The 14076-nt window shown below is 45.6% G+C and overlaps 1 protein-coding gene across 1 annotated transcript in view; it reads right to left on the reverse strand.

Annotated features, from left to right (window-relative positions):
* The window catches only part of FBXO10 (F-box protein 10), a 286312-nt gene that overhangs the window by 93084 nt on the left and 179152 nt on the right, over window positions 1-14076 (reverse strand). The window contains exon 7 of the mRNA XM_029603080.1: window positions 7052-7122. Coding sequence (XP_029458940.1) covers window positions 7052-7122 — 71 coding nt within the window. The remainder of the gene's footprint in view (window positions 1-7051; window positions 7123-14076) is intronic.

Raw genomic sequence — 14076 nt, forward strand, 5'->3', positions numbered from 1 at the left:
TTTAGTGACCGGGCCCTTACCTTCCGCACGGACGCCGCATGGTGCCGGTTTTCGGGCCTCCCGAGCCGCGTGGCAGCGGCGTCTCCACAAGGGAGACGCCGCCGAAGACTCCTCCCCTCGGCGGGGGAACGCACACGTGCGAGGAACGCCGTTTTGAGCGTTCAGCACCCGGATGTGCTGAACCGCCCCCGAGTGACGTCAGACGCCGGCGGGGCATTTAAACAGACGCCGGTGATCTTCACTTTGCCTTTGCAACGCGGTCACTCGTTTGAGCCTTAGTTGCCGTTCCTGCTCGCCTGGTTCCTGATCCTTGCCTGCTCGTTCCTGGATTCTGCCTGACCCCTGACTCGTGCCTGCCTGCCTGGTTCTCAGTATTCTGCCTGCCTGCCTGACTTCTGACCTCGGCCTGTCTGTATCCTGATCACTGCCTGCCTTGACTCCGGTCCGTGTCCTTCTTCCTGCCTGCCTGCTGCCTGCCTTGACTCCGGTTCGTGACTTTGTTTTGCCTGCCCGCTGCCTGCCCTGACTCCGGTCTGTGTCTTCGTTCCTGTCTGCTTGCTGCCTGCCTGGACCCCGGTTCGTGCCTTCGCTTCCTGGTTCTTCGGTCCCTTCGCCTAAGTCCAGCGGTCCCAGGTCCCTACGGGCTCCTCCTGGGGGGACCTCGGGCTTCCATGGCGAAGATCTCCTAAAGTCCTAGCGACCCGGGCTACCCACAGCTTCTCTGGAGGGGTCACGGGTTTCCAGGTGAAGCTCCACTCTTCCAGCGTGTGTCCTGCCTCCCGACTGTCCTTACCACCGGTCGGCCCAAGGATCCACTTCCGGATTTCGGCAGTCATAACATGTATTTAAAAAAAACAGTTCTCTCCCCTGCCTTTCAAAATAAAAAATGGCTTTGAAAATAATTCTGGGGAATCCAGAGGAAATAGGGCTGCCTTTTGCTTAGTCTCAAGGTTCATGTACCTCCTTCAAAACAAACAAACAAACAAACAAACATGAAGAAACAACTCCCAAAGATCTATCTGCGTAGATGTGTCTTGCCCTCTTGTTCTGAATTATGCAATATTGTCCACTGGCTCAAGCAGGAGGGTTGGGGGGAAGCTGAAAGTAGGAAGCCAAACATGCCCTGGCATGAAAAGCAAGGTCACCTCGGATCCAGTGAGGATGGAAAAGCTTCTGTGTTTGCAACTGAAAAGAACAATCTGTTAGGGCACTATGACATTTCCATCTGGAGGCGAGAACAGGACCCTGAGCTGCCTTGGATTAAGCACCCATCTGCCACTAGCCTGTGCTTCCAAATCAATAATAAAATAACAATGCTTTCCTGAAACATCATCATCATGAAAGCATTTGAGGAGGGTGAATAGAACAGCCTAATTAGTTTTTGCTTTATTGATGGGTTCAATGTATAGCAGAAAAGTCTGCCCATCTAGTCCAGGACAGTGTAATGCATTGTGTCACCAGTCTGGCTAGTGATAGCTTGTCTTTTAATGAAAAGAACACTGCCATGGCAACACACAAAATGTGATATCCATGCACAACTAGGACAGCTTTTTAATTGATGTAAAAAAAAAAAAAAAAATCACCTCGTGTGCTTTGAGAACGAAAAAAGAGAAAACATTCAGCCTTTTTCTGCCAAATTCTTGCTGCACATGTGCCTTCTGGATAGAAGTTTGATTCAGAAGTGGGGAAAGAATGCACAGCCCTGTATCAATGTCTTCTATGTCACCATGAAATATAAATTTATATCAAGATGTCCATAAATCTCATCAGCACTGAGGTTAAAAACTCACCATGATGTGTAACTAGGACTCTAGAGGAACCTATGAATACAGCACCTATTTGGTGATGTGTGACATGCATATAACGGTGTGACGTGTCTGTGATCGTGCACATTCACACTGCTGATCCCTGTCTTTTTTTTTTTTTTTGCAAATTCCTACATATCAGAGGGAGTTTGTGCTAGAGCTAATTGCAAGTTTTGATCTGGATGCAACTTGAGTTTTATGGATACTGAATAAAAGAAATATTCTATGATTTGTAGGTAAGAGGCTATGACTTTCTCTAGGATGTGCAGACAAAAAGTTTGCGTTGATAAGTTGATAAGTTGAAGGTCGATTTCGTTCAATATGGACATATGGAGAATTCCATAAGTTGAGGGTCTGTCCATACGTTCACCGGTTCCCTAAATAAAAATTTAAACCCCTCACCCTCCTTAATCCCTCCCCAAGACTTACCAAAACTACCTGGTGGTCCAGCGGGGAGTCAGGAAGCCATCCCTGTATTCCTTTGCGAACCCCCTGACCCCCCCAAGCTGGCCAAAAGTTCCGGTTGGGTCCAGCGGGGGTCCGGGAGCGGAGGCGCGGAGAAGCACGTGACGTACACGTCACTCCGACGTGACGCCGACGTCACGTGCTCCTCGCAAAGGAATACAGGGATGGCTTCCTGACTCCCCGCTGGACCACCAGGGAGTTTTGGTAAATCTTGGGGGGGTCAGGAGGGTGGGGGGTTTAAGTGTTTATTTAGGTTCAACGTATTCAACATAGCTATGTTGAATAAGTTGAAAATCGCGATGCGTTGCGCATCATCACTTTTTTAAGTTTAAAAAAAAAATAAGTTGCGTTTTACATATGCGTTCAAAACGAATGCACACCCCTAACTTTCTCCCCTTCCCCTCTCTGTGTGTTAATGGCTGCAAATAACCTTGTTGTTGAATCCTAATTTAAATTTTATACAAGATTATTCACGCTTCTGAAGCAATGATGGACAACTCTAGTGTCCTCAGAGACTACAAATGCAGGTCTGTTTTTCAGGACAACTGGCTTATACAACTTGGCATGATTGTTAGTCTCTAAAGGCACTGAATATGAGAACAATCATTGCAGGTATTCTGAAAGCCAGATTAGTTATGGAGCATAAGATATTTATATTTCACTTTTCGGCACTTCAAAGTGTACATCAAAGTGGATTATATTCAGATACTATAGGTATTTCCTTATCCCCACAGGGCTTACCATCTAATTTTGTATCTGAGGCAACAAAGGGTAAAGTGACTTGCTCAAGGTCACAAGGAGCGACAGTAGGGTTTGAACCAATATGCTACTCCTCCAACTGTTGCGGAAGCACACCCTCAGGCCCTGTTAGGAGCGCGGAGGCACGGACCCATCTGAAGTAGGATGTGAGCCCTTGGGTCACGGCGCAGCTCAGGGAGGAGCCCCAAGATACACCATGAGAGGTGAGCTGGTACGAGCACGGGTGGATCAGGAGCAAGGCTGGAGCGAAGACAAGGCAAGGATTATCCAGAACAGGAACTACGCAGGCTCAGACCTCCACTGGACCTACACACACCAATGAGATCCAGCAACGTAATGTTGATCTCAAGAGTAGCCCTCCGGCCACTCGATAGCCCTTCCGGACCCGTCGCTGGGGAACGATGAGTGCGTGAGGCCAGACGGAGGCTGAGGGCAGGAACATGAAGACTCCATACTCAGAGGATTCAGACATAGACTTGGATAATCAGAATACTCAAAGATTTGGATACTCGGACAAGGACTCAGGATACTCAGAAGACTCGGAGGACTCAGACAAGGATTCAGGAAACTCAGAAGACTCAGACAAGGATTCAAGATATTCAGAAGACTCAGACAAGGATTCAAGTTGCTGAGAAGTTTCAGGCAAGGATTCAAGAGTCAGGCAAAAGTAATGGGTGAGAACAGCATCACAGCGTGCCCTACAACAGCTGCCCCATGGCTGGTCATGGACCACGCTGAACACGAAGCAGACTCCAGGTGAAGGTATGGAACTTGAGACTGGAACATGACGAAGATTCAGAGTAGAGGCCTGCCTGGGGCACGCCCTACACAGCCGCCTGTGGCTGGTCGCCGGACCACGCTGGAGCGGAGCAGGTTCTGGCAGAGTCATTAGGCATGGATGGGAAGCAGGCACAAGGGGACTCCGTTAGACAGGGGAACAAGATACTCAGGAACAAGGCTTTAAAACAGAAGTCTCCCAGAGGCTTGCAACTGCATACGAGAAAGAAGGCCTTGTACCACGAGGCGCCCTACACAGCCAATCCATGGGCTGGTCACGGACCACGACATGGCACGCTAAGAGAGGTGGACAGATGAGGGACCTGGGGACTGGATGAAGAGCTGAAGAAGAAACAGACGAAGTCAAGACGGGAACATCGGACATTAGGAACAAGGAACATGGCACCTCAGGACAACGGGACGTCAGGACATCTGAACATCAGGACATCAAGGGGCGAAGTTCAGGAATATGAAGAACACGGAAACAAAGATCCATCAAGGCAGCAGGATGCGACCATGGAAGACCTGGATCGGAAGGAAGAAACAAAGACGCTGTGCAAACCCGATCCGAAGGCACTGAGGAATGGAAGCAGGGCCCTTTTATAAGGCTGAAGCAGGAACATGCTGATGACATCACTCCAAAGGGCTGGGGGCTTTTCCCACCACTGGCCCTTTAAATACCGTGGATGAGGCGCGTGCCCACCCTAGCTGAGCAGAAGAAGGAGGAACAGAACGGAGGACAGCAACATGCATCGACGGCATCTCTGCCTGGTGGGAGGCCCGAAGAACGCGGCATCGGTGACGGAGGTCCTGCTGCAAAGAATGAAGCAGGCAGCAGGAGTGGCTCCGCACCTCGAAGAGGAGACTCCCGGCGGTGGTGCTAGGACTGCGGAGGAGCCAGGAGCACGCGGCTCGGCCCTTCTGTGGACAACATCGGCAGCGGCCTAGCAGGCCTCTTCGGAGAAAGAAGGTAGGTGGGGGACTGCCCGCGGGATGCGGGCAGGACCACAACACCAACATTCCATCAAGCCGAGTATCCTTTTTCCAACAGTGGCCAATCCAAGTCACAAACACCTGGCAAGTACCCAAACATAAAATAAATCTCAAGCTACTATTGCTTATTAATTAATAGCAATTTATGGATTTTTCCAGTTACACTAACTGCTGTAACCACATCCTTTGCCAATTAATTCCAGAGCTTAACTAAGCTCTGAGTGAAAAATAATTTTCTTCAATTTGTTTTAAATGAGCTACTTGCTAACTTCATCGAGTGCCCCTTAGTCCTTCTATGATCTGAGAGAGTAAATAACTGATTTACATTAACTTGTTCAAGTCCTTTCATGACTTTAAAAACCTCTATCACATCCCCCTCAGTCGTCTCTTCTCCAGACTGAACAGTCCTATCTTCCATAGCTTTTCCTCAAAGAGCAGAACTGTTCCTTTTTTAAGGAAGCAGTTGAAGAGACAGCGTGCTTCTTATGGGTATGTTAAACCTCTCACGTGAGGCTACTATTTCACACATTTTACAAATACAAAGATTTTGTTTAATACACCAGCAGCTATCTGATATCTAAAAATGAAAGAGTGTGTGTATGTTCCCTCCCCCAATCCCCACAATTAACAGAGACAAAGATAACTTCAGCTATCTTCAACTTCTGCAAAACATTAAAATGCATGTGTAATAAGTGTAACACATTTCTGCAAAATTTCATGACTTGTATTCACTTTCACCAATGCTGAAAGAGCACTCAACGTAACTACTGTCAAAGACACCGAGACAGAAGATCCAGTGTCCTTCACAGTTACACGACTTAGTGAATATCACGCAGAACCACTCACCTGCACATTATAATCAGCCAGGGCCCTCTGAACACCAATGACTAGGAATTCAGAAGGATAACTTATTTAAAGCACAGAAAACAGAAATCCTGTTTATCTTCCAGAAAACTTTTAGTATGGTCAGCGGTTGTCAAAATGATTTTTTGCTCACTACTGGTCTAAGCCATGTTTGAACTGGTGGCCTACAACTGACAAGCTCGTTTACTGTTATACCAATCCATGCAATCCCTCAAACGAGTTTTTGTATGCATTCATGGAGTTGTAGAAGATCCTCTCATGTCACTAAGGGTGGCTTTACATTTAACAGAACCAAATCTAAACAGATCTGTGAAATGATGAAAGCAAGAACTATCCTTACAGATGCACATGGGTCTTACAACAGCACCCTAGACGGTAACTTTTAATTAGCCGTGCGGACGTACATGTAAGCACGTATGCCGGATCAAAAAAACGGACACGGCCATTTTATAACATATGTGCGTAGATGCGTGCACGTAATAAAATTGGCTGTATGTGCGTACATGTGCGTGTAATTTTACAGGGACGTGTGCATAAATGCCGTCTCTACCGCGTAAAGTGGGGGATTTTGTTAGACATGTGCGCTGACGCAAATACCCATTTCCCCAGTTCATTCCCATTTCTCCCCGGTAAAAAATAACACTTCCTAAACCCCTCGCTAGATAGCCTCCCTTTTACCCTATTATTTTTTAAATTTAAAACATACATGCCACCCATAGCAGAAGTGAAGTTACACAATAGGGGACCCTGGCGCATGCTTGTGTGTGTAAATACTTACATGCATTCAGGTTTCATACTCGGAACGCCACTGTCCCGCCCATGCCCTGCCCAGACTCTGCCCCAGGCCTCACCTCTTTTCTGACTTCCCAATCTGTGCGAGGGCCGGGAGATACACGCGTACTCGGGTGCCTCCTAAAATCTGCATGGTGCGCGATGGCCCGAGATACTCGCTTATCTCCCGACTTTGGCGCACGTAGGGCTTTTAAAATCAACCTGTAAATATATTACAGATAGCTGGGCAGATTTAAGAAACATGGCAAGATTACCTGTATCATTAGCATAGAAGCAGAACAATGGAATAAGTGCAACTTCTACTCCCAACATCACTTTGTGAGACACCTATACATGAAATAAGAGCTTCTGACCGAAGGTAGGCAAGGCACGTGACTGGCCACTTGTTATCATGATCTACAAAGAAGCTTGTGAGCTCAATAGAGATGTCAAAACCAGTGCCACCACAAGAAGTCTCTGTATGAGAATCAAAAGGAACACCTGGTAAGCAAGAGAGCAAGGGTGGCTCTGTGTCAGAGGGTGGATGGGCACAGAGAACTTAAATCCAAAATATTTCATTATTATTAATCAAAATACATTACCATGCCTTTTCATACCTATTATTTGGCCTCGTCCATTCTCATTTACAGCTATGCCAGCAGCAAGCCCTTGAAAAATGTGGTTCCCACTAAATTTAAAAAAACCCAAAAAACAGAAAAAAGAGACTTATCAGATGACAGTGTTACAATTTCAGTCATTTTAAGAACAATCGGATTTGTCAGAGCATGGATTTTGGTTGGTTAAGTAGCTGTACAGCAGTTCACTTAGCTGCTTTGGCTTTGCCAGTAACAACCTACACCACAAATTTCACCTCATAAAACAAGAAGTGTTACGCTATTTCAACAGAACATAGACTCTTCCTTATCAGACTAAGGCCTGGACTTTCTAAGGTCGCAGACCTTAGAAAATCCGGCTGTAACAGGGGGCGGGCCTGCAAAGCCGGCAGTCATCGCACCACTGCGGTGCACTGGATGCCGGCTTTCGCACCGAATAACTACTCATAAAAGGTGTAGTTATTCGGCGCGAAACTAGCAGTGATAAGGGTCCTTACTTTTCGCAGCCAGCGATGTCACCGCAGAGTTGGCCCCGGTGCCGCCCCGACTCCTCCTCTTCCGGGCCGACTCCGCCCCATTTAGTGATCACATGCGAAAAGGGGGTGTGGATTTGGAAATGTCATCTGGTTTTAAATATAGCTTTTCTTTATATTTTTGACACGATTACTGCAATAGTAGGAACTTGGCTTTGAATGTAACTGCACTGCAGATAGACAGGCAGAGCAGAGATGGAGAACCATGACGTTCAAAAGAGGCTCTACTCTGCAAGCCTAGGAGATGGAGAGACTTGGCGGTGGTAGTGAAGGAAGCATTCTGCCTCACTGTTTTAACATTAAACGCATAAATTTACCAGAAATGATGCACAGTCTACAGATTAAATCCTCCACCATGCTCTCCCATTGGCAGAGCCTGCCTTCCAACCTGAAGAGGAGACACAATGAATCTACAGAGAAAGCCATTGCTGCTTTTAATGTTAATGCCTGCTGGTGTTGAGTGTTATTAGAGGAGAACCTGTTACCATTCGCAACGGTGGCTGCTTCTGCTACAGTGAAATGTTATTAAGTGAAGGTGGGAGGCTGGAAGTCTCCAGAGAGCATTGTAGTCATCAAGGGAAAAAAAATTACATGAGGGCCAGAAAGATAGCTAAGCAGCAGTTGTCATTAGCGCATGGAGGAGACTGATCTTTGCTAGTCTTATGTAAGTCTGCTTGTTTTACTAAGTAAAAAATAACAGCCATGATTTTAAAAGAGAAAGCAAAATAAGCAGCATTATTTAACAACCGTGTAATTTAAACTAATAAATGAATAAAAATGAATTTCATTAAACAGGGAATCTGAATGTAAAACTACAGGGATAGCAAGCAATCCTTGTGCTGTTCCAGTATTTCCTGTTTGGAGACTTGGACTCAGCAGGGAATCACTGCAAAATTCATAGAGAAGGCAATTTTCAAAGCCATTTCCAAAGGTACAATAGTGCTTTCCCTGCAGAAACAGGGTCTTTGAAAATTGCCCATCCTAAGTACAGGTAATCTCTTTTTAATCAGGCCAGTGGTGCACAAACAATTAGGACCATATCTGTATCTGTAGGCCACAATTTCTTGGTCTCTGAATACATCTCTTGGCACTTGATGATTTTCTCTTTATCCATACAGAATTAGTTAGAGCATAAGACTTGCCATATTGGGTCAAACCAAAGGTCCATCAAGCCCAGTATTCTGTTTCCAACAGTGGCCAAGCCAGGTTACAAGTACCTTGAAGGATCCCCAGCTGCTTATCCCAAGAATAAGCAGTGGATTTCTGCAACTCTATCTTAATATTGGTTAATTAACTTTTTCTCCAAGAATTTATCCAAACTTTTTTTAAATGCAGCTACATTAATAGCTTTCACCACATCCTCTGGCAATGAATTCCAGTGCTTAATTATGCATTGAGTAAAAAATATTTTTTTTATTAGTTTTAAAGGTAATACCTAGTAACTTCATTGTGTGCCCCTGGTCTTTGTACTTTTTGAAAGAGTAAACAACTGATTAACATTTACTCATTCCATTCCACTCATTATTGTATGGACTTCTATCATATATCCCCTCAGCCATCTCTTCTCCAAGCTGAAGAGTCCTAACCTCTTCAGCCTTTCTTCATGAGGGAATTGTTCCATCCCCTTTATCATATTGGTCATCCTTCCTTGTACCTTTTCTAATTCTGCTATATCTTTTTTGAGATGTGGTGACCAAAACTGCACACAAAACTCAAGATGAGGTTGCACCATGGAGCAATACAGAGGCATTATGATATTCTCTGTTTTAATTTCCATTCCTTTCCTAATAATTCCTAGCATTCTATTTGCTTTCTTGACTGATGCTGCACAATGAGCAGAAGATTTCAACATATTATCAATGATGACACCTAGATCCTTTTCCTGAGTTGTAACTCCTAATGTGGAACCTTGTATTATGTAGCTATAATTTGGGTTACTCTTCCCTAAGTGCATCGCTTTGCACTTGTCCACATTAAATTTAATTTGCCATTAACAGGCCATGTCTCCCAGTTTTGTAATGTCCTCTTGCAATTTCACACAATCCTCTTGCGATTTAACAACTTTGAATAATTTTGTGTCATCGGCAAATTTGATCACATCACTTGTTGTTCCCATTTCCAGGTCATTTATAAATATATTAAAAAACAGTGGTCCCAGAACAGATCCCTGGGGCACTCCACTATTCACCATTGGGAAAATTTACCAGTTAGACCTACTCTCTGTTTCCTATCTTTTAACCAGTTGGCAATCCACAGTAGGACACTGCCCCTTATCCCATGAATTTTTAATTTCCTAACAAGTCTCTCATGAGGGACTTTGTCAAATGCTTTCTGAAAATCCACATACACTATATCAACTGGCTCACCTTTATCCACATGTTTATTTAAACCCTCAAAAAATGTAGCAAATTTGTGAGTCAAGCCTTCCCTTGGTTAAATCAATGTTAGCTTTATCTCATTAAACCATGCCTATCTAAAAATTCAACAATTTTGTTCTTTATGATGGCTTTATCTCATTAAACAATGCCTATCTAAATATTCAGAAATTTTATTCTTTATGATAATTTCTACCATTTTGCCTGGCAGAAATGTCAGATTCACTGGTCTGTAATTTTCTGGATCACCCCTTGATCCCTTTTTAAAAACTGGCATTACATTGGCAATCCTCCTGTCTTCAGATCCCATAGATGATGTTTCTGATAGTTTACAAATTTCCAATAGCAGATCCGCAATTTCATTTCTCAGTTTTTTCAGTACTCTAGGATGTATACCATTTGGTCCAGGTGATTTGCTACTCCTTGTCAAGTTGCCCTAGTACATCTTCCAGGTTCAGAGATTTGTTTTGGTTCTTCTGAATCATCACTGTTGAATATCATTTCTGGCATGGGTATATCTCTTATATCTTCCTCAGTGAATACTGAAGCAAAGAATTAATTTAGGGGTCAATTTCAAAACCTATGCGTGTGCGCGTTCCCGGCACGCGCACATGGACATGCCAATTTATAACATGCATGTATCGCCGCATGCCATGTTATAAAATATGATTCCCGTGTACATAAGTGGCCGATTTTTAATATGGCATGCGCATGTGTGGGTGGGTATCCTCTAACACGCGCAAAGGGGGAAATTTTCTAAAGAAACACATGGCGATGCAACAGGGCCTTCCCCAGTTCCCTATCCCCCTAACTACCCTTGTCACTCCTTGTGACCTTGAGCAAGTCACTTTACCCTCCATTGCCTCAGGTACAAACTTATGGGATCATTTATCAAAGGCTTATCGCATGCGAAAAGGTCCTTTTCACGTGCGATAGCATGCAAATTAGGGGAGGGGAGGAGTCAGGGCAGGGAGGGGGCGGGGTCGGTGGTGTCTTTGCTGCCAGCGATAATGTTACCAACGTTATCGTCGGCAGTAGCGTACCGAATAGCACCACCTTTCACAGTGGTGCGATTCGGTGCGAAAGCCGGCAGACCGCAGTGGTGCGAAGGCTGCAGGCTTTTGCAGGCCCGCTTCCCTTCACCCCCCCCCCCCCGCTCCCCGTTTTCGCTGGATTCATCATTCAGCGATGAATAAAGAATCCAGGCCTTAGATTGTAAACCCTCTGGGGATAGAGAAATACCTACAATACCTGAATGTAGTCCACTTTGAAGTGCTGAAAAAAGTGCTGAAAAAAGTGCAAAAAGCGGAATATAAATCTAAATAAATAAAATTTAAAAAAAACTACCCTTCCTACCTTTTCCCCTCTCTTCCCCAACGCCTACCTAGCCCAATTTTTTTTTGTTTTCATACTTACTCTGCTCAATTCTCTGTGTTCAAACTGAAAATTTTGGCAGCTATTTTACTTCTGTGTGCTCCCTGAGTCACACTCTTTTAAACTCTTCAGTGCTCTGGTGCACACTGCAGTCCTGCTTTGCCTCCAAACTGCTTCTCTGGCAGGCCACACATGCAACAAAACATTTTCTTTTTCTGTTTCTTCCCTTGGAGACTTGGGTTTTCTCTGTGCCTTGTGAAGCGAAAAAATCCCCAAACTGACACCAAATATGGGACTGAGCAACTTCAGGCCTGGAGAAGAAACACTCTACACTGACTCCAGCCTCTTTTACAAGATTCCAACTTTATTACAGCACTTCAAACAGCATTTAAAACTGGTTAAGGAGGGAGTCTGGGCCACTTCTTCACAGTCCAGTAAAATATTCCAAAATTTGATTCTTTGTCAACCAAGTAGGCTCAATACAACAAAAATCCGAAAGGAATCAGGTTTGTGAGACAATTCTAGGATTCCACAATGCTAACCAGATTTTGTACAAATTTGGCAGGACTCAGTCTGTGCTGTTTATTACAAGTGCTTAAACAAAAAATGCATTCATTATAGACAGTTGGTGTGATTTTTCTACACGATGTGCTCAATAGTACTGGTAGTGTGAAGTTGGCTCAGTACCATGCAGCAGACCCTGGGTTTAATTCCCCTGACCTGATTTCTGCACTTTGAGTGGGCCGGGATAAGGGATGCTACGGAGGCAGCATTCACAGTCCCTGGTGGGAGAAAACTATTGCACAACGGTGACATCTATTGGCCAGACTAAGAGGCAGATTTTAAAAGTTATGCGCGCGGCCTACATTTGTGCATGCTATCTGGTGCACACAAATGTAAGCCCGATTTTATAACATGCGCGCACAGTGCAAGGGGGTGCACACTAGTGCACCTTGCACGCGCCGAACCCTTGGGGAGACCAGCTGGCTTTCCCCATTCCCTACAAGGCCGCTCCGAAATCAGAGCGGCCTCAGAGGGAACTTTCCTTTCCTCCCTACACCTTTCCGCTGTGCCGGAGTCCTCGGCCACGCCTCCCAGACCGCCCCTGGACCACCCAGCCATGCCCCCGGCCACCCCGCCACGCCCCCGGACCATCTTCCTCGCCCCGTCCCGCCCATTCAGAAAAGCCTCGGGACATATGCATGTCCCGGGGCTTTATGTGCGCCGCCGGGCCTTTTGAAAACTTCCAGCTCCCCATCCCCCAAAAAAACGACTGAACCCTCATCTAATGTTATTCAACCAGAAAACTTAATTCTTAATGATAGGGGAAGGAAAAGTTGATAATGTTTATTATGAGACACTACAATGCAACAAAAAGCCCTTTTTCATCAATTTGTAACAGCATCGTCCTCGTCTGCTCCAAACGTATTCTGTCAGTCTGCTGTTCTTTGTTTCTATACTGAATCCTGCAGCACAGAGTAAACCCCCTTGTGCCGCTTTCTCTCTCACACACCCCTCCCAACCAACATGCTTCCGTTTTCTGGTTCTATCCACGCCAGAGACCTGTGAGCAGAGGGTAAACAGGAGGACCATGGGATACTGCTATGCCTGCTGCACGTCTAGTGTTAGAGACACTGCCAAGAGAAAGTTGAATGTGTAGTGACAGAAGAATTGTAAAAGAAGGAGCTTGAGTGCACAGGTAGTCTATCCTCTGCCTCCGGGCAGGAGACACTGTACTGGTGCAGGTCTTCATCTAGTTTGCATTTCAAAATATCAGATGACAGAAGTTCCACCACCTTTCAAGCTAATTTGTTCCATTGCTTAACTATTTGATCTACTTACCTTTCACATGCTAATCAGGCACGCTACAATTTCAGTTAATCACCCTTTGTCCTTGACGGGAGGGATACTGCTGTAAAGTGTCTTCTTACAATAACTCTGCCACTCCTTCTTGATTTGATTACAGTACAGCAAGGGACCTTCATTTTCTATTTTTATTGTTCTTTATTTTTCCAAGGAACTTATCAGGGTTTATTTATGATAAGAACAAAAACAGGAGAAAAAAAATGACTCATTTTTCCAGGTAAATGTTGGAGCTGGACAGAAGCCAGGACAGTAAAACAACATTAATAGATTCTCCCACCCACCCACCCAGCAGCATCCTTATCTCTACCACCATCCCCTGCCTAGCATGCCCCTCTCTCTCTCCTTCCACCCACTGAGAATCTCCCACCCTCCCCCACCCCCCACCACACTGCAACAGCACTCATCCTCACTGGTGGTAGCTCCAGGCTTCTCTCATGCTTACTGATGCTCCCTCACGCTGCAGCACTGCACTTCTGATTTTCAGGCCGAATCAGTAAAGTCCGCGGGAGAGCGGGCGCCGGCGCGCTCACAGGCCACTCGCCTGTGCGCGCTATGGAGTATTCAAATGAGGCCCGGCGGTAGAAACGGGCAAAAGGAGGCACTAGGGACACTAGCGCGTCCCTAGCGCCTCCTTTTTGACAGGAGCGGCGGCTGTCAGCGGGTTTTGACAGCCGACGCTCAATTTGCCGGCATCGGTTCTCGAGCCCGCTGATAGCCACAGGCTCGAAACCGGACGCTGGCAAAATTGAGCATCCGGTTTTCGACCCGACAGCCGCCGGCCGACTTCAAATTTGTTTTTTCTTTTTTTTTTAACTTTTTTTACTCTTCGGGACCTCCGACTTAATATCGCCATGATATTAAGTCGGAGGGTGGAGAGAAA

The sequence above is a fragment of the Rhinatrema bivittatum genome, chromosome 1, assembly GCF_901001135.1.
Source record: "Rhinatrema bivittatum chromosome 1, aRhiBiv1.1, whole genome shotgun sequence".
NCBI classification, from domain to species: Eukaryota; Metazoa; Chordata; class Amphibia; order Gymnophiona; family Rhinatrematidae; genus Rhinatrema; species Rhinatrema bivittatum.